This window comes from Syngnathus acus, chromosome 9, assembly GCF_901709675.1.
Source record: "Syngnathus acus chromosome 9, fSynAcu1.2, whole genome shotgun sequence".
Classification (NCBI taxonomy): Eukaryota; Metazoa; Chordata; class Actinopteri; order Syngnathiformes; family Syngnathidae; genus Syngnathus; species Syngnathus acus.
This window is the reverse complement of record NC_051094.1, coordinates 9,317,063-9,336,094: the sequence shown is the minus strand read 5'-3', so window position 1 is coordinate 9,336,094 and position 19,032 is coordinate 9,317,063. Positions and strand designations below refer to the sequence as shown.

The window sequence follows — 19,032 nt, the reverse complement described above, 5'->3', positions numbered from 1 at the left end:
ACTAACTGAACTGCATAAAGGAAGTTACTAATTGCATTTAATCAAATCACCCATTGGAATACCAGCCCGTTTTAAAACGTCTTTATTTTGTAATCAACGTTTGATACTTGAAAGCAAGAAAAAAAAAAAAAAAGCTGAGCATACCTCGGCATGAGGCTTCAACCTGGTTCATTTGATTTTTCTTTGATTTCCATACACACCCTTGAGAATAACAGAGGTTTCAGCTGTTGCATTATGGCAAGGTGCAGGGAACACAAAACAAGGAGAAACTTTTAAAAGCCACCCACCCTAAAATGACCCTCTTCGGCACCCACCCATTTTCTAGACTTTGATACAAACACGCAATTTCCAACCTACAGTGTCCCTTTGGATTAGTTGTCTTGCACTACTTTTCTAAACCTACCTCAGGTGCCAACAGAGAGCAGAGCACCACTATACTCCATCCACTAATATTGACTAGGTGTTACTTGTTTTTAATGGCTTGTAAAGAGTCCAAATGGGGACCATTAATGCTGCTTGTTGTAATTTTGAGATGTTTCAGACTAGACTCTAAATATTCATTCAGGAATGAGACTTCTTGAGGAATCAAGCCTGATGAACTTGCACGTTTTGGCACCCTTAAGTGTTTTTTATATCTTCCTTTTACGACGTTACTTGAACTACACACACTAATACACAACAGTCCTCTACAAAACCTCCATGGCACTTTCAGGGCTTTACAGTGGCAACAAAGCAAATGACAAAACACTTTTACCCGTCTCTTCTTCAGATGGAAAATAATAAAAATTCATCTTTTTTTTTTTATGAACTCACGAGACAATCAAGGTTCTTGTTATCAACAAGAGTCAAGAATTGGCAAAAAAAAAAAAAGTGGAGGTTCAAAGGGGGACATAAGCATAGCTGGAATGAGAAAGAGGCTAAAAAATAATGAAGCAAAAACCAAATTATTCCCCATCCCCCTATACGCAAAGACGGAATGTCCATGCTGACACGATATTTCAGACAGTTGGCCTCAAAGACATTGGGCAGCTCACGCAATCAATTTTTTTTGGAACGAGCAATTTTCTGGGGCAATCTTCAATTTACATGATTGTTGGAAAGAGTCTATTAAAGGCAACCAAAGATTTTATTACACCTGACTATAGTCGAGTGTGGAATGTGCTTGAACCTCTCCCATAAGCAAAGGAGAGTTCTAGTGACCAATGAATTGGTTATTTCTGGTGGCCGCACATTTAAAAACGGGAAAAAGTTTTGTTTCATTTACTGCACCAAGCATACAGTACAAATTATAAATTGGAATGCATGTAAGTGTAAGAAGAATGTGGGGACATAAGAAGAAAATAGGTAGATGTTGATGGGTGCCGTCACAACCATGAAGAAAAAGTCATCAGAGTGAAGAAAATGTAAACAAATAGTTCAATTTGACTCCATTACAATTTTGTTATATGGCAACAGAACGGTTAAAAGAAAAAAAATGGGAATGCTCATATTGGAAATTATTTGGTAAGACATGATAGTGTAAGACGTGAAATATGCAAGAAAAAAACCCGCCACAGAGTGAAAGATAAAGTTGTTTGCTGGGGGGGGGCGGGGGGGGGGACACTTCCTGCAGAAGCTCCCACATGTCCTTATACCAACTGTGTTATGCAGAGGGTTTGGGTTTGCCTAGTAAAAGTTCATCTGGAATGTTGCTAGGGATTGTTGCTAAGGCGGGCCTCAGACGAAATACTGCCAAAAAGAGAGGCAGTGATTGGTCGCGTCGTCCTCCCAGCCAATGGAAGGTAGTAGATTGCAGCAGGTCGGGCAAAAAGTCCCTAAATATCAATTTTGGACATTTTCTCTTCAAGTGCGACAAGTCGCTTCTCCTGACTGCTGACCAGGTCTTTGAGAGATTTCATTTCTTTCAAAATCTCTTCCAGCTTGGCGTCTGATGTCTGTTGGCACAGTGACATCAATATATTGAACAAAAGTGTCCAGACAAAGCAACATTAACATGAATGTTGGTCTATATAGCTTGTGACTAATATCTGTAGGTAAGAATGATGGATTGCGATTTTCTATTTTCAGTTCCTGATTTCGATTTGATTTCTTAAAGAGCTTAGAGCCAGGGAGGGTACACGGTCGACAGATGGTGAGATCATCGCCAACCACTCAGTCACATTCTTCCTAATGTTTTTGGGGTGTCATGAAATACACAAAAAGGCCAGAGCCAACATTGGAATGCAACTAAATGAAATAAGTGACTGTAAAAGAGGTACAGTATGTTTTGTGTGTAATTATAATGCAGCAATACTCACGAGTGATGAATTCTGGGAAGCTGAGGAAGAGTTCTCTGTGCTCTTAGTCACCTTGGTGTCTAAAATGTTCCTTTTCACAACAAACTCACGGGTCTTGGTTGGAACGTAGCCATTCTTGAGGGAGATTAGGATGGGTTCACCATTCTTGCCCTCAAACCACTCCTCGGCCTCCAGGGCCGAGTCAGGCCCAGCTGTGTCAGGGTACAAGTCATCCTGAAACAGGTCAGACTGACAGCCGAGAAAAGGGGAGTCAGTTTGTTGGTTGATCTGGCTGAGTGCCAAGTGTCCATTCAGGATAAACACCCACCTTTCGTGGTACAGTCATCACGATAGGCTCACATTTCCTTTCGTGCAGTTTATAGTACCTGGCGGTGATGAACAAATGATTACCAAGAGCTAAGTGGTTGCCGTTTGACTGTTTTGTGAGCATATTCTGCCCTCTAGTGGTGAGGGTAAGAATGTATCATTTGACAGCGTTTAAGGCCTTACCTTGCGATTTCACACTTGTTGACATCGAGGCCTCTCTTTGGCATGCAGCCCATGCCCCTCTGAGATTCCTTAGAGATATAGCTGTTAAGGTAGTGAACATAGGGATCTTCATCGGTGACTTCAAAGTAACGGATGCTGCTGTCACCCTGTCAAGACACAAAACAATTTTTGGATGCAGTTGTAACTTCTAAGATGACTAATTTGATGAATTTGACGTACCTTTCCACAACAGTAAACCAAGTTGGTGTCTGGGTCATAGAAGGGCAAGAGCACTCCATTGCTAGCATCCAAACAATGCATATTCATGGGCTCCTCCATGTTTTGCTGGAATTGCATATAAATGACGTTTTGTATGAAAGTCTCGATGACTGAATACAAAATAGAAAATAAGCAAATGTACCAGCCTAAAAGAAATATCATACCGGGTCCCACAGGGCGATCAACCTCTCACTCCTCCGATTGAAACCTGTGGTGAGGACTTTGCCATCTTTCAGGAAAATGGCCCTCATGGGACGAGCACCGTCGTGTGCCTTTTCTTTCTCCTGGAAGGATAATTCATGTCATGTCAATGAAAATGTTCTTATGTCACAAATGCGGCTCCAACGCTCTTTTTTTCCTCTTACAGCAACAATTTCCTCCTTGCGGGGGTCGATAATACGGATGGACTTGTCCTTGCAGGCACTGCAGATGAGACTGCCATTGCGATTCCAGCAAACACTGTAAATCATATCAGGATGCATGTCATCCAAACTGATCATGGCCTCGCCTGTGCCCACATTCCAGATGATGATCACGTTGTCACAACCTGACAAGGTAAAAAAACAAAAATAATCATTGAGCAAGAATGGAAGCAATGGTTTTCCAATGTTAGGTCTCACATTATTATCAGTATGTAGACTTTAAATGTTTTTTGTTTTGTTTTTAGCAGCGATCGACTTGTAGAAAGAAAGAAACAAGGCGAGCACTCACCTGCACTGAGAAGAACATTACGAGCTGTGGGGTGCCATGTGATGATGCCGACTCGCTTGGAGTGACCCTTTAGTTCCACAGCAGGCTCGGACATGGGTGCCACGAGGCCATTCTCTGGAATTTGCCACACCTGTCAAAAACTGAAAACTTCAACAAAGAGCAACTTCAGCGGACTAATCTCAGACAATAGTTTTGATTATATAAATTCATGGGTGTCACAATTAACTGATTAATAAAACCTTTTGAGAATTGAGAAACATTTTTGCCTATTCTCTCACAGACCAAACCATGATCATTAATTATGGAGAAAGCTACAGTCATCTTGATCTGATATTAACATTATTTGCCGCTATAGTGCAGATAACTAATGACAAGTAGTTGATTAATTAATCTGATTCAAAAATGTTGCAATAATCCAAAAAAACTAATAATCGTGACATCCCTAACGGAATCATAAAATTGCTATTGCTGTAATGAACTACTGGATAAAAACAATGTTGGTAATTTTCTAAAATAAAATCCACCTCAGGGGGGCAGCAGCAACCAAGGTGTAGTATGAAGGGCAGAATATTACACAACTTCATATATGTGTGATCTAGCAGTTAATGTTAGCTAGCAGTTAAAAAGAAAATGTGGTAATTTGGTAAAAAATGCAAACACCGATTCTGATGTCCCGAGTTTTAGAAAGTAAAGTTATGCTGGGCACTAGCCTACTGCACAAAGGCTAAGAATTGTAGCATAGTGCAACAACCATAGACCAGGAAGCGCCTTCACCATCCTGGAAAGGAATAACTAGTGACTTATTTCAACATACTGATTTCTGTCCTCTACCCTGTCAGAAAAAGAGGTGCTGAATTTGTAGTGTAGAGGGTCCGATGGTTTGTCACTGAGCAGTCCCCTCGAGGATACAAGTTTTAAACAGGTTGCATATCGGGACCCTCACGCTCTGTGCCGTTTGCAGGCAAATATGTATCACAGGGTCACATGCAAACAAAAAGTACCATGTGGAACTCTTCTATAGGGTTTGAATTGTGAACCCGTACATCCCAAAACCTTGGAGTACCAAAATAGACTCCTTCAGTACCCCTTTTTCTGAGAGAATGGCCCAAATAAGGAGACATGGAATAAAGCACAATAGCTTCTTAGAAAAGCTAATGATCTCAGATGCAAAAGATCTGAACAATCTCCCCGCCATGATTTCCTTAAAATATTTGAAAGTCTAATCTAATCTGAAGGGTGAGCTCCACACCCACGCATGAGTTACAACAAGCTCGTCTTTCGCAATACAAGCATGGAGTTTCTTGTCAGTTGTTGGCAAAACCTGTGTGCTAAATGTGCAGCAGATCTTAGGTGTGTGCTAAATGTGCAGCAGATCTTACCATGACCGAGCAGTCCTCGGAGCTGCTGGCGATGACCTGATCATTGTGGGGGCACCAGTCGATGTCTAACACTGGACCCGTGTGACCGCACACTGTTGGGTAGGCTTTGTCGATGCGTCCCGTCTGTAAAGACAAGGGGTGATATAATGTCACTCTCACCTATTGCTCACCTTTGATGGATGAGTGTGTTTTGAAAGAGGAGGCGAAAGTACAATAAAGAAAGTCAAGAGCAAAAGAAACAAAAGAAAAAAAAAAAAAAAACTATTGCAAAGAAAACTGAAAAGCTGTGCAATTGTCATTACTAATTGCACATTGCAAAAAAATAAAACAAAAACATGTCGTTAAATGACTAAGCGTTTACAAGGTTGCCTCTAGTCTTGTTTATTGGGGCGTTGACAAAACAGACGAGGTGAGCGAAGGATCGCAGCAGCAACTTGATCATTTACATGACCTGTCCCAGCTGCCCCAAACAAAAAGTGCATGTATTTGAACCCAAAAAGGATTAGAAGGCTTTCATGGAGCTACACAGGGGCACAAAGATTAGAGTTACAGCATTGGTGAACCACACACAGTACTTTGGGAACGATATTAGTGACCTGATTATACAGTCAAGGCCTCCTGATATCGCCACATCTGTCTTCTCAAAATAACAAAATCCTAAATGTCTTTACATAACCAACTCACTGAAAAAATGATGGGGGGGGGGGGGGGGTCGCCTGTGTTTATTCTGACATTTGGCAGCTCATCCAACGACACACGTGTTTCATGAAATATCAAAATATATAATAGGAGATATGACGCTGCACGCTAACGGTAAGCTTGGAGCCAACAAGACATGTTTTCCCTTTTATAATTCTTAACTTCTTCTGCTCAGTCTATTAAAGTTCTTATCGACCAGCTGACTGATGAATAAGCAACAATCACTGTGGGCAAGACGGGAAAATACAGTACAAGTTAGGAGTATTGTTCTATCCTTAGTATGTCAAATTATGCAAACAACAAACTCTTTTATTTACTTAAGGCCAACTGAATGTGGACTTTGTACAGGGGAGGGTGAAGTCTGCTTAATGTCCTGTGCAACTGATTAGGGTATCCATAACTGCAACACACACTGCTCCTCTGGGTAATTTCTAGATAAGTGCATGGGAGCAGCTGAGGTAAGTGCTGGAGTATTGACAAGCGTCTTATTTCATACTACCCCATTATGGCTGGAAATGACGACTGCCTCGGCAACCATGCAGCCATTTGACTGACACAGTTGGGCTGTGAAACTGATTGCAATTTTGTAATTAGCATGCCAATTTTAGGTCCAATCAAAATCTAACAACAGAATTGGTTTTCTTTCAAATTGTTCTCCATCACCTTCCTTGTTGTGGATGCCACATACTAAAGAAATAGATGGTAATGCAACTAAAGTATTTGCCAACTGGACAAAGAAATAGAATAAATAAACAAAAAATAAATAAACAGAAATAGTAGTCGCCATGGCAACATTTCATTCTAAAAAAAAAATTATATACTATGGTTTATCATGATAGTTTCTGAGTATGTAGTTTGTCCAAAACAATTTATCATAACTGGCCTCGTAACTATCAACGCTACAGGAGGATCAACCTGGGCAGAGGGGCAGACTTTGGCTAGACACAAGCATTTTTCAAATTCCACACTTGGGAATTAGCCAGCCCTGGTTCTGACTAATGAGAGAAGAGGGACAGCTAGCGTGTCAAACACAACCCACGGAGTGTGTGGGGACACCCCTTGATCTTTCTTCTTGCCAACTAAATAATTCCGGAACATTCGGGGAAAAGTACGAGATGAGTGAGATCACTACTTTTTTCTCACTTGGCTGGTTGACACTTCAACTCAAAACAACCACTTGACTGCTTGCAAACTAGCATCCTTGAATCAAATATGAATTTCCCCTTTTGTGTGTTCACAGCAAACTAACCGGTGCGCACCAGATCAACCGGTCTGAAGACACCTATAGTATAGGGGGGTCGCATTACAGTCCTAAATACACTCTAGTGCAGTTCATATGTGTTGACAAAGGCAAACCATCCATTCTTTGTTAGCTACAGCCGTCACAAGTGCACTTTTACACTGCAGATGCGTGTTCTACCCAAAACGTAGACATTTGGGAGTACAATGCCCTCTGGCTGATGCAAAACTGGAAATTCAATTTGAAATTCCTCATTCCTGATCCAAATGATGAAACGCTGAGCTCTCGTAAATTTGCAAATTCAGATTCTCTCCAAAATTCAAGCAAAAACCTTTTTGCAAGCAAAACAATTGTTCTTATGAATCTAGAAAAATGTCAAATGGTTCACCCACATGCATACAATTACATAATTACATTTACAGCAAAAGTTTCCAAAACCTACTGAAGCACCAGTTGCACAGCAACCAGCAGGAAAGCAGCAAAGAAAGGTGATTCACCCACACTCACACATGTATGCACATGCACAAGCACAAAGCAGCACTTGAGCGAATAACAAAAAACATTTGAGGAACAGCATTCCATTGGGCAAGACAGGACATTCTTTTCATTGACTCAAGAAGCCTGCACTCTTTCTCCCCTTGTAGCCCAAGGTATGATTCACACATCTCTTCAATGAAGATGCTGTCCATTAGACGGCAATGGAAAATTCCATATACAAGTTATCTCTAAGCGTGTGCTGGACACAAGCAGGGTGGAATATCAAAAACTGGAAAGATTTGCAATCCTCTTAATGATCGGCAGAAAATATGACAAGAGCACCAGAAAGTGATGAAATTACAGAAAGATCATCGTTCACTCGATTATAGCTCGTTTTAAAAAAAAAAAAAAATCAACATTGGCCCAAATTTGGCTGATTAATCTATGAGCCTCTCATAAAACTGTGCATACATGCTGAATGGTGCACAATGGTGTCCTTGCACTCTTTGTCCATTAAATGGATCTGTGACTTCATTTAACCCTCAAGGCTTCTCCGTAGAAATTATTACAATAGCGGGCTGAACAGAGCAAACAGGTAAATTTGTGAAATTAACAGTGACTCAACATGTCTCCCATTTGAACTCTCTTGTCTCATGTGTGCCTGACATGCTTTGTTTTTCCAGCTTTTTGTTTAGGTTGCATTGCTAAAGTTTTAAACCTCTAATTTGCAGCAATAAGTACAAGACCAGTGGTATTTCCACACTCATTTATGAATTGATTGATTTTTTATTTCAGTTAAATAATTTCCGAAAGGTTTAATGCTTTTATTTACTTTTTCTGCATGTTTTTGCGCCTAAATTTCTCTGTTTAAAATCAAAGAAATACTAAAAGGCAAAGTAATGTAAAACAGTTAAATGCTATATTTGTGATTCATGTTTTTGTTGGAAGTTATAAAAATATTAGTATACTCGGTATGTATGTTTAGAATGAATTGGTCAATTAATCGGAAATAGTTTTTTTCTTTCAAAGATCGGTCGGTATCGGCCTCAAAAATTCATATTGTGCCCTTACAGACACTATAAAAACAGAACGCAAGCATGTCTAAGCAGGCAAGACATTTTTTCAATTTAAAAACAGACGAGCATGATAATGTTTGAGATTCCCTGCGTTGTTGCCTCATTGTTAACTAAAACATTTTCACCGCAGCAAGCAATTTGTAACAAAATTGTTACAGAAAAAAAAAAAACCACCTAATGGGAACATGTGATTCCAGCAGAGTTTTCTCATCAGAGCCGCTCCACATTCACATGTCGACTGACACTGCATGGAGCAGCCAATAGCAGGCAAAGAGGAAATGCTCTTGGAAGGCTGTCAGGCAGGGAGCAGATTTGACCATATATGGTAAATTCTGCACTCAGCAGGACTGAGCGGCAGAGGCGGCAAAGGCAGAAACAACCGACTGAGCAATAAAGCAATCAGCTGATTCATGCATGAGAAAAGGCACTGTTTCGAGGTTTACATGTATGGAAGTGCAGATTTGAAAATACAATCAGGTCCATAAATATTTGGACAATTTTCAGCATTCCGGTTCTGTACAACACACCACAATGGATTTGAAATTAAACACTCGAGATGTGTCGAGAGTGCAGCCTCAGTTTTTTTCATACATCTAAATTACTAAATCAAGGGTGTAGGAATGACAACACATTTTATGTTCCTCTTTATTAAAAAGGGCCCAAAGCTAGTAATCATAAATCAGATCCCTTTTTGTTTCAAATCCTTTGCAAGCGAGAACAGCCTACAGTCTCGACCCAGTGGACATCAGCAGATGCTGGGTTTTGTCTTTGATGATTTCAAGGCATATTTACTGTTTAAAATAAAAATAAAAATAAAAATACACGTTGCTTGACCACTATTAAACAATTGTGTCTTGCCTGTTAACAGTTTAGAAAAAGAGGAGCAAAGAAAAAACGTTCAAATAAACTGCTTCTGCAAACAAAAGGCGCTGTAAAAAAATGGCTCCCGGCTACTTCCAGTGATTTACAGGAAGTCGCACCCATAAATGAATCTACATCAGAGCCCTCGGGATTTAGGTGGATAGGAAACCCAGCCAAAATGTGCACAGAATGGGGAATGTTTCACTCGCTTCCCTCCCACTGCTTCCTTCGTATGGAAATCAGGGAATAAATTAGCAGACATCCTGCTAAAGAAGACAAAGGATGAGATTGAAGGCATGAGGGGAAGGAATGGTGTGTTCCAAAAGGAGGAAACGATATGCATGGCTTTGCTGAGTCACCCCACACTCAGTCATACAAGGAAAAAGCATCCTTGGTAAACAAGTTTTATATTATACTATTTTATAACAAAGTAGGCCCCCCCATTTTACCTTGTGAAGAGGGAGAACCAGGAAAGCTCCGCCACCGCTGGCTTCAATAATTATGGCAACAAACTTGGTGTTAACTGCACAGAACGTGCTATCCCATGTGACTCTTGACACCCGGATATCGTCGTAACACTGATCATTTTTCGCCGCCTGGCCAAAGACGTGACGGAATTTGCTATTCCGTACAACTCTTTTCATATCTGTAGGAGACACAAAGACAAGACAGGGTTAGTTGGTGAACAATTCACTGTTTGAAATTGAAAAATTGCACACACAATATAAGGAATGCCTTGGATGGAAACGCCAAAACTAGTTTATAAAAACCAAACTCGGATTGGTTTAATTTGTTACCGGTTTAAAAAACTTCTTGTGGTATAAAACAATGCTACAAATTGCACTACTTAATCTCACCAGAGCCTTTTACCAACAAAAAGCAAAGCTCGACCGAAACCAACCCAGCCAACATCAAGAGACAAATCACTAAAGCGGTTGTGGTTTTGGTTGACGCATTTCTTTTTGTGTCACAGCACTAACCAAAGAACAAGATGTGAGACTTGTTTTCTAGAATGTTTTTTTTTTGTGAGGGACAGAAAAAAAAACTGTAGGAGTGGGGAAAAGCACATATGGTTTTATAGGACAAGGATCATAACAGGAGCAGGAAGCTCTTCCTGAAAGGATACGAGAATATCCTAACAGCCCAAATCTGACCAAGGTCTGCTTTGAAATGTTAACAAAATGATGATAAAGAGCCAGCTTGAAGTTCACAAAGGAAGAAAAGAGTTTAGACTTATATTACCTAAAATAAGCCTTTTTCATGGCAATTTGGTGACGAGAAGAGCCGCGAGTGCAGGTGAAAGACAATTACAGGTCATCAAAAAATAAAAATTCATGTTGCTGATTCGATGTGATCATTTGTACGTCGTAAGCTTCATGGGATATTAAAAGCGAGAGTCCAGCGCAGGAAATGTCAACGAAAGCGATTCAGTAGTAAAGGACATTACGCAAACCCTATGTGACTTTCTTGATTCGTGGGATATTTTGACAAAAGCATGCTACATGTTAATAAGACATCAGGAAACGGTTTCAAATTGTACAGAACAATGTACACACAGTAATAAGAGTGACATTGAAAACATGTCAGCAAAGGATTGTTTATGCCAGCATGAGTAAGCACCAGTTTGACAGCCCGTGACATATATCCTTAGTTGGACACACCTTGGCTTTCCAGTGACATGCTACAGCCCACTGAAACTTACAGCGCTGCTCTGCGGCCCATACTAAAGTCAAGAGATTTCAAAATCTTGTCGTGAGCACAATACAATATTGCCTCCTGAACCACCAAGAGTTGACCCTGATGTGGGGAGACAGAAAGAGGACCCCAGAGCCTGAGGACATGACCAAGTGGAAAGCACCATGACACCATTTCAGCAGACGTCTCACAATTACCTGCCTTAAGCCTGCTACACACATAAAACCAATCGGCTCTTTTTGACTGGATTTTGCCCCTTCCCAATTATCCTATGTGACAATCCTGTGGTGTAATGTGTGCTTAGAGTAGATTAGTCCCGATACTAAGCATTAATCACGTTTAATGTTTACGACCAAAAATCTGTTCTGTGTGGGAAAAGCTTATGACTCCAGATTGTAGACTATAAATTCTGTGACGTGAAATATAATGTAGCCAATCACAGAGATCTGAATGAGGAACAAGGAAGCAGGTAAAACTAAAACCGGTCCTGACTGACACACATTCTGCAGGACTTCAGAAATGGAACACTGGCTCATGGAGCTGTGGGAAGAAGAGTCCTGATTAAATATCTTCCAAATTTCCACAGCACACAAATGATACACATCCTTTAATACGGGCTATCCATGCCATGTTGAGTTATACTGTCAAACTCCAATTAAAATAACAACTACCCCATTCTGTCAGCAGATATTAGAACAGGGGTGGCCAAACACTTCATACTTGCAACAGCAGCCGATTGGCCAGTTACTTGGGATCATTTTATGACCAGGAAGTTTTTTGACGGATGCAATTTCTATAAATGTCTACAAATTTGTCATTACTTTCATGCAACTAAGGGAAAAATGCTATACGCTCTTTAGAATTATCAGTCATTGTTCAGGGGAAATGTTATGTATAAAAACTAAAAGTGGTATCGGTGCTTAGTATTGGTATCAATGACTGCTGTGTGGTATCAAACAGCCCTTGTTCTTCTAGTACTGAATAATTTTAATTGAATAAAATTACTATCCAAGAAAAAAAATAATGCCCACTAAAATCAAGGTATGTATATAACACACTATGTTTTGATAGTGTTTAGTAGAGAGGGGGATTACGGTCATTACAATAACTTTCACACACAAGTCTTTTGTCAGCAAGGCTGCATGGAACGCCACCTAAATCCCCTTCCTGTATCCGAGGCCAAAGACCACCAGTGTGATCAGATTCCCCACTACATTCCAGTGCTTTGTGCATCAAAGAGATAAGGTGCTGTTTTTTTTCACCTCAGATATGGTCTCCTCAGCCTTCAAGTGCATTGAAATATACGTGAAACACAATGCATCACATGCAACAGTTTTATACTTTGTAGAGGAAATGAAATTTGCAGACAAGACCAAAACGGGCCCGAGGTTTATCTCTGTGCTGAGTAACCTAATGCAATTGAGTTATGATGATGAAGAGGTAAAGGCAAAGTGTACACAACAGCCTCTTGGACTGTGTCGATAAATTCGATTAAGCAGTCAATGCACTTCTAAAGACTTTGCTCTACAGCACAAGCAGTAAAAGTCAGTGTCTGGAAAGGTTCACGAGCCTAAACACAGCTGGAGACTGCCAAGCCTTTGGGACAGTGAGTCAGTGACATTCATCCTAAACTAGGACTCTGGAAAAAAAAAAAAAAAAAAAAAAAAACTCCTGTAACTCAAAACATCACATTAGAGTTACAATTCTGAGTGTGGCTCAAAATACGCAAATGATGAAGTCTTCCTGAAACTTTTCCAGCTGGCAACCACTGTCTTCATTAGCCGTTCTATTTGGCATGAAGAAGAGATTTGAGCTAAGTAGAGTTTATAGGCTTGTTGAAACATTGCTGATGACACTATTAGTTAAGCGGCATCGAAAAAGGGCAAGGCCAGACGAATACGGTCATATTTTGAGTCATGACAAAAGCAAGCCAATAAATTGTAGATTCTGAACCAGTGTGCCACAGGAAATGAACCATTTTCACATAATTGGCATGGAAATTATTTTATCCACTACAAATAATGGATCTTTGTTCAACTATTATAACAATCTTCAGCTATACAACTGAAGGTACATAATAAACCTGTATTTCCCCTTTGTGTGATACTTTTGTCTGGTTAAGAGCGGTGAGATTAATTTCTCCTTTAGTGGTAAATGCCCAGGTTCAAAAAGTTTGGAAAACATTGCAATTAATTGAAACCCCAAATTTTGCCTAGGAATGAGAAAAATTCAAGTTTGTGGTCTGAAAATACTTTTAAACTGGACTGACCAGCCTGAGGGGGTTGAAAGAATGGCCCTAAAAAAGGAAACGCTGTAACTTGAATAAAAGCAGGGGGAAAAACGCTCATCTTGCTAAATGTGACTTAAGTGGAGATAATTTCCCACCAAGCCGCGTGTCGAAAGGTCGCAGCGATTTAAGTCATTGGGATCAAATTGTAGTATCGGGTTCAAAGAAGAGCAGTCTAGCGAGCAAGTAATAATTCCGCATTATTATTCCTCTCGTCTGTGAAGGTGCAAAGCGGGTGCGGCTTGCCAGCCAGGGGCCAGGGGCTGCGCTTCCTCTACCTCCACCTCCTTAATCGCAAATAAGTTTTTACTGGCGCACTTTGGTTACCCGCTCCGCGCAATGTCCTACATCCGCCGATTTCTTCGAACCGAAACCTCTATCACTTCGGGACTATTGTTTCCGTCTCACTGACAGCTCGGTTAAGTGCTGTCGCCGGGCTAAGGTTAGCTTAAAACCACCCAGTGTAAGATTCCAAATCGCTTGCATACTTTTTGGATGATCGCGGTAGGCAAACAGAGACTACATCAAAATTCGAATAAATGCATCAAAACCTACCTTCTGAGAAGGGGGTAAAAGTATTCCCGAGGAAAAAGAGAGATAAAACGGCGTTTCCCAAATGATTGCACCCAATGACTGAGAGGTTGATCCAAGTTGCTTTTCTCTCTGAGCGTTTTTCCTGCTCGGCAGATAGACCCGCCTCCCGGCAAGGCCTGGCCGCCGTTGAGTAGTGCAGCGGATTTGATTGACATCTCTATGAATCAATCAGAGGAGGTTCTGTGATAACGCGACTTTTTGGGAGCACTGGACGCTTTTCATTTCTTCCATTCACAGAGCCCATTGGCAGAAGGGAACTAAGCACCTGTTTAGCGCCCTGCGACCACTAGGGGGCTCCCAAGAACAATAGAAATGGGGAAAAATTGATACATATAAATAACAAGTGACGTATTACGTTTAAAGGTTGGTATCAGGGTCATTTGTTCAGTTTGTTTTTTAATATTGTGCTTATTTGAGTGAGTTTATTGTACTTAGTTTCATATAGAGAAACAATAAAATAAAAAATGAAAAAATATACTCATATTTTGTCACTTATTTCACTGATGTGATACTACTGTATACCTACATTCATCTAATGACACAACTGTCACCCATGTGATACTTCTGTGCAGAATGCAAGCATTATTTCATTTATTACACATTTTTCTGTACTTGACCTCAATCTTACTCCTTAGTTTGTGGTAAAAATGGCTGCTGAAACTCTTAACATTTCACAGACCAGAAAAGCAGATGGTAAATTTCATTATGTAGCTCCCACTCAAGCCCCTTGAATATGCTGTAATGTCCCACACACGTCTAGTTTGCAAACGCCTTACCTTTTCTGACAGACGGCTTCCTCTCGATGAGTTTTTCTGGAGATTTGTGAGGTGAGTCAAATGTGGCCTTCATTTGCGCTACCTTCACAGATTGATTATGCTCATCAGATTTGACCTCAGAGGGCTTGGCCCAATCCTGGTGGCGAAGTTTCTCATGCAGCTGTATGTTTTCTTTTATGAGATCAGAGACAGGCCTGGTCCTGGCAATGTCAGGGGATTTTTCTCTCATTAAAACGCTATCATCATTTTCTCTGGCAGATTTTTTATCAGGCTGCTCTGTTGTTTCAATTTCTTTGCTGGTCGTGGGAAAATCTGGCTTCGGGTGGCTTTGTTTTGTCTTGGATGAGATGGAATCCGAGCTGACATCCTTATTTGTTCTTTGGAGAACATGTTCCGAGTTTGCCGTTTGGTCATCATTTTCAACCGGAGAGGTCCCAAAGGATGGCAAAGACTTGACCTCACATGACCTTTTTTCATGCAAAGCTGTTTGTGCCGAGTTTGAAGCGCCTTTATTTGGTATGCTCACCTTGATGTCTGGAGCCTTTAATTTCTTCACCACATCATTTTTGGAAAAAAGTGATTTTTTGGATAAAAGGTCAGCGGGATCTTCCACTTCAAAGTCACCCTGTGTTGTTTTGATTGGTGAAGATGATAATATGCTGTGGGTGGCTGTGTTCCTTTCCTCAGTGAAAGCATTCGCTGCAGTGGCAGGCGTGGTCATGTCTAACTCCACTACTAATTTACCAGTTTCCATCTCCTGCATTTTGTCTAGAGCTGGACATGTCTCCTTTCGGTTTTTCTTCAGTAGCTTCTCCAAAATAGAACCGGGTTCGGTGTCTGTGGCTGGATCAGGGTCGTGAGCTCTGTTTGCTTCCATTTGTAGCATTATAGAGTCTGAATCCCAAGAGGGTGTAATGTGTAACAACTCACATTTGTTTTGGTTTCCCTCACCTTGGTCCTCCATTTTAACCTTCGAGGAGACTTCAATGTGATTCTCAGCAATCTTTTCTTCAGTCTTGTTGAACAACTTGTATGTCGAAGCTCTTTCCTCGATTGTTTCGCTACCTTTGTGGCTTTTGCCTGGTGGATCCAATGGATTGGCCCTACCTCCTCCTTCTCCTTTACAACTTCCTGACACTCCTCTTAGTTTCACCCCTCCTGCAGAAAACTGTCTCTCCCACAAATTAATATGCTTCTCATTGGAAGGTGTTATTGGCTCCCGATTGTGGCTCTCATTCAAATCCTCCGTGTCCGGCTCCTCTGAATATTTTTTTTCCTTTGTGTTGCCAGTCTCCTCTTCACAGGCACTTCCTGCCTTCATGACATCATCTGAATGATCTCCACAGTAAGGGTGCGAGTCCTCCAATCCGTCAACAAATGTCGATTCTCCGCCTTCTAATTTGTCCTGGGTCTGTCCCATACTGGTCTATGGAGAAAGAGATGGCATTAACCTCACAACAAGACAGAAGACACCAGTCCAAAAATTATTCCAACAGAATGAAATTAAAAAATATTTTTTTAATACAGTTCCTACTATGTGTCTTAAAAAAAATCATATTTTTGTCAATATACCCCACAAATCTAGAACTTCATATATAAACTGACATTCATTGTATATGTGGAACATGGACACATCATCAAAAACACATGACACCAGTCGAATTCATCATTAAAGTATTCTTACTTTTTGTGACATCTTTGCTTGGTGGTGCACCATAAAGTTTTTACGATGTAAAATGGAAGCCTTCAAAGCCAGACAAAGGAATGCTGGACATTCTTTGAAGAGAACCCGCTGCTGATGTTAGTTAATTCAAAGTCACATGATTATGCACACCATGTTGTGACCCAGCTTCCATTTCTAGACCTGGAGTATGCTTGGTCAGTTTTGGACTTTTGTGAGTGGATTTTTAGCAAAATTGTCTTTTGTGAGGCTGTAGCTAGTTTTAGTTAGTTAGTTAGTTAGTTAGTTAGTTAGTTAGTTAGTTAGTTAGTTAGTTATCTCATATTCAATAAGGTGTGCGACACATTGTTTCCCCAAAAAACACCATCTGTGGAAGCTCAAACGTCAAACAAAATCTTACATCATTATTATAAACATAAAATTAAAGAGTTTATGTTCTTACAGAATGTACGTACATTTTTGAAAAGGGGCTATGACTGCACTCACCCCTTACATGGAACTGACAACTCTGACAATCTTGGTCAAAATAATGTGTGTTGTTTTAATACTTACACACACTTAATGGCAGAGAGATAGTATTCGAAAAGGTCAAAACTGAAGCAAAAAATAATAGTCACTGTGTTCATAATTGAAATTGAGTGAGAACAGAATCACATTGCAAACAATTCATCGTCACACGGTGGTCATTTTTATGGTTGCTGTGAATCACAGCATCTTATTACAATAACAGCTGTTGTATTGCTTCTGCACTTGCAATTTCACCACTTGCTTTGCATGCACATTTTTAAAACAAATTACAGTCACAAGATTTTTCCAGCGCCGTCAGACCTGATGGGCACATTCTGCTTGTTTACCGATAGCGTCAAATGAGAGCTATCAAATTTGTGGAACGGTCAGAATTGGGCCTTCAAATGTGATAGCCTTAACTCACCCGAGACCCTACAGAGGACAAGTAGTGTCGAAACTGGTTGGCTGTGTGTGAGTGTGTGTGCAAATGGAGAAAATGTAGTCACACAATGAACAATAACAATCTGCCATGAGTCTTGTTTTCGCTCCTCTCCTCTCCATATGACTGCTGGAGCTCTATCATCTGACAAGTCTGCATATTGGCCAAACACATGGCCTAGGAAATAAACGCTATCAGACCCTCTAAAGCTGCACCTGGTAGTAGAAGCGCACGGCCAAAAGTGCAATACCAAAAGATCTTGGTTGGAGAGGTAAAATAACCAGAAGAGGTGAAAGCCACGGTTAACAATTTATTTTCTTATCCATGTGACCTCATCAGGATAAAGGCACCCATCCCTCAACATGGCGAATCCCATCCCAGCACTGTTCACAAGCAGCCTGTTATTCTGTCCGATCCTCCCTTTAATGCCTAAGGCTTCCCACTTGATCACCATGTGCTCTGCATCATCAACATACTCGCACATATACAGGAAGTAAAACCCCAAAACCTTTTCCATAACCTTTTTTTGTACATCAAAATTACGAGTGCCATTCTATGACCCTTGGCTTTACTCAATCTAAAATAAAGGCTGTAATAAGAATCTCTTATCACGTACAGGTCAGTGAAGGCTTACACTTACCAGTTCGAGGATGCCGAGTGAATCTGTGTATCTTTGCCTTGCTCAATCTCACTGGCAGGAGCGACAGTGTGTTCTTTGTTGCTTGTTCGAAGATGATCTGTCCTCCCTGAAACACGCAAGCAATGGGTGCCTTATATTATAGTCATGTGATGTCACAGCTCGTTTGGCTAAGACCAAGGATAAGCGGTGTTGAGAATGGATAGATGGAAGAGGTGAAACTTGTACTTTTTCCCGATTGAGAAACGTCAACATTAACATTGGGCTCACATTTTCTTCTCATTTTTTACAAGGCTACTATGATTCCTGTGGTTTTCTGAGGACAATGCCATTCAACTACTTTTTCTTTTGTTGCTAATTTTTTCTGCTCAAAAATATTCTCAGGTTTGCATTTGTGTTTGATGTGAAAGGCCCTGGATAGTACGATGAAGCAAAAACCACTTGGCATTTAATTTTTAGGGAATAAAAGAACGTGTGATTTGCATGTTCTTCAGTTGATACACCTAAGTGGACTTTGGAGTCTAAAAGTAAACAGTCGTTAAAAGAGTGAATGACCCCTAAAAATATTCTATTCTCATAACTGTTGTTTGCTGCTTACAAGAAGTCTTGGTAGGTTTAAAGTAGGGGTGCATTGGAAATTGTAATCATTTTCTCATGGTAACTATAGTAACGCACAAACAGACCACATACTTGAATAATACAAGAAAAATAGTGTGTTGGAGACCCACACCTGGTGACTGACTGTAAACTGAGGTAGTTTGCATGCATGATGTTTTCTAACAATCGCTCTGCCTCACATTCAGAAGCAGCTTTAAATCAACACATTGTAAATTAAAAAAAAAAAAAAAAAAAAAATGCATCTTACAAAGAGTTATTAGTTGCTCATATTAAATCTGCGCAAAACAATTGTAATTCAATCCGGGTAGTAT

General features: G+C 40.4%; 1 protein-coding gene across 2 annotated transcripts; it reads right to left on the bottom strand.

The window, feature by feature from the left end:
• Positions 1–231: 231 nt before the first annotated feature.
• On the bottom strand, positions 232–18,187 carry LOC119127696 (coronin-1C-A-like). 2 transcript variants are annotated; one of them, XM_037259738.1, is made up of 12 exons: positions 18,107–18,187; positions 14,840–16,265; positions 9,937–10,133; positions 5,135–5,257; positions 3,756–3,885; positions 3,410–3,591; positions 3,209–3,328; positions 3,006–3,110; positions 2,787–2,932; positions 2,605–2,662; positions 2,298–2,525; positions 232–1,934 (listed from the first exon to the last, which is right to left on the bottom strand). In XM_037259738.1, exons 2-12 carry the CDS (start codon positions 16,257–16,259, stop codon positions 1,815–1,817), a joined length of 2,829 nt encoding a protein of 942 aa, XP_037115633.1. In that variant the 5' UTR covers positions 16,260–16,265; positions 18,107–18,187; the 3' UTR covers positions 232–1,814. The 2 variants fall into 2 exon arrangements, with proteins under 2 accessions (XP_037115633.1, XP_037115634.1); XM_037259739.1 differs by lacking the exons at positions 14,840–16,265; positions 18,107–18,187 and adding an exon at positions 14,025–14,175.
• Between the last annotated feature and the right edge of the window lie 845 nt (positions 18,188–19,032).

Excerpts from the sequence above, each read along its gene's own strand:
- LOC119127696 (XM_037259738.1), bottom strand. The coding sequence starts at position 16,259 with ATGGGACAGACCCAGGACAAATTAGAAGGCGGAGAATCGACATTTGTT. Across the intron at positions 10,134-14,839 it reads GAAGCCGTCTGTCAGAAAAG|ATATGAAAAGAGTTGTACGG; the intron begins GTAAGGCGTTTG and ends TGTCTCCTACAG. Across the intron at positions 2,933-3,005 it reads TGGTTTACTGTTGTGGAAAG|GGTGACAGCAGCATCCGTTA; the intron begins GTACGTCAAATT and ends GTGTCTTGACAG.